Raw genomic sequence first — 1210 nt, 5'->3', positions numbered from 1 at the left:
TAGAATGATTTTTTCTAATGGTGTTTGTAAGTAGGATCACAAGTCTGCATCTTGTACAGCAATTAACCACTAGGAAGAATGTATGCAGTGTATTATTTGTTGAAACTGTACTTTTGATTTGATTTGAAACTGTCTCATTGCTATATGTTTATCGATAAAATTTTGAAAAGAAAAAAATAAATAAATGAAAATATTCAGAAAAAAAATAAAATAAAATCTAATGCTGTCATAAGAGAGTGCATCAATTTTTCCAGTGATGAAAAATGATAATTCATGTAAGGAGAAATGTAACTTTTGAAGAATAAAAGTAATATCTCTCATGAATTCTGTGATTGTCTTAAAATTATAAAAGCTACATTGCTTGAAATAAAATAATTTGTAATTCATTATTCTTATAATGTTCACCATATAAAATCAATGGTTTTATCTGTTTACAAAAACAGTCATTTAGTTTAATCCCTGGTACCACATTTGAAATACACATTGCAGCTCCTCGTTGGTAACTTAGCTGGGCAATGCATTTCAGATGTCAGTAGAGATTTTCAAGAATGAGCGATCCACAATAGGCACCTAAATGCTAGGAAGAACATAAAGCACAAGAGCCACAGAGCAAGAAAGATCAGTTTTACTTATTGTCTTTTAACTTTTTGATCAATTTATATTTGTTTAATGGTTTTGGAATCTTCTTTCCATAACCTGAAAATCATTTCTCTGGTAAAACTTCCCTACACAGTGAAAAGTTCATTAATAGCACTGTATTTCTTTTTACTTCACTATTCATTGCTTAATAAGCTTTACCTTATTTATTTCTCACCAAGTCTGAGCCCCTTTAGCTGGAATACCAGGAACCCTAAACATACCCAGCTGACTCTTATTATGTCGTAGCAGACCATGAGAATCCTCCCCATCTCCAACCCCAATACACTGATGCAGACCTAAGATCACACTCTCTTCCAGGATCCGCTTAGGTTGGTCGCGCAGCTCTGGAAGGCAGCCTTCACGTCCTTGTTCCGCAGGCTGTAGATCATGGGGTTCAGCATGGGGATCACCAGGGTGTAAAACACAGAAGCCAGTTTATCGGTGTCCAGGGAGTGGTTGGTTCCGGGCTGTAGATACATGAACAGCAGCGTCCCATAGAAAACGGTGACAGCCGTCATATGGGACCCGCAGGTGGAAAAGGCCTTCCTCCGCCCTTCTGATGACCGGATCC

The 1210-nt window shown here is 37.0% G+C and overlaps 1 protein-coding gene across 1 annotated transcript in view; it reads right to left on the bottom strand.

The window, feature by feature from the left end:
- Positions 1-941: 941 nt before the first annotated feature.
- LOC101579929 (olfactory receptor 8J3-like) overlaps positions 942-1210 on the bottom strand; it is a 980-nt gene continuing 711 nt past the window's right edge. Inside the window, exon 2 of the mRNA XM_023706082.1 lies at positions 942-1210. This exon is cut by the window's right edge and continues 128 nt beyond it. Coding sequence (XP_023561850.1) covers positions 942-1210 — 269 coding nt within the window.

The sequence above is a fragment of the Octodon degus genome, unplaced genomic scaffold (genome assembly GCF_000260255.1).
Source record: "Octodon degus isolate 3935 unplaced genomic scaffold, OctDeg1.0 scaffold00239, whole genome shotgun sequence".
NCBI lineage: Eukaryota > Metazoa > Chordata > Mammalia > Rodentia > Octodontidae > Octodon > Octodon degus.
The sequence above is the reverse complement of the archived record's forward strand: the minus strand, read 5'-3'. Positions and strand labels throughout refer to the sequence as shown.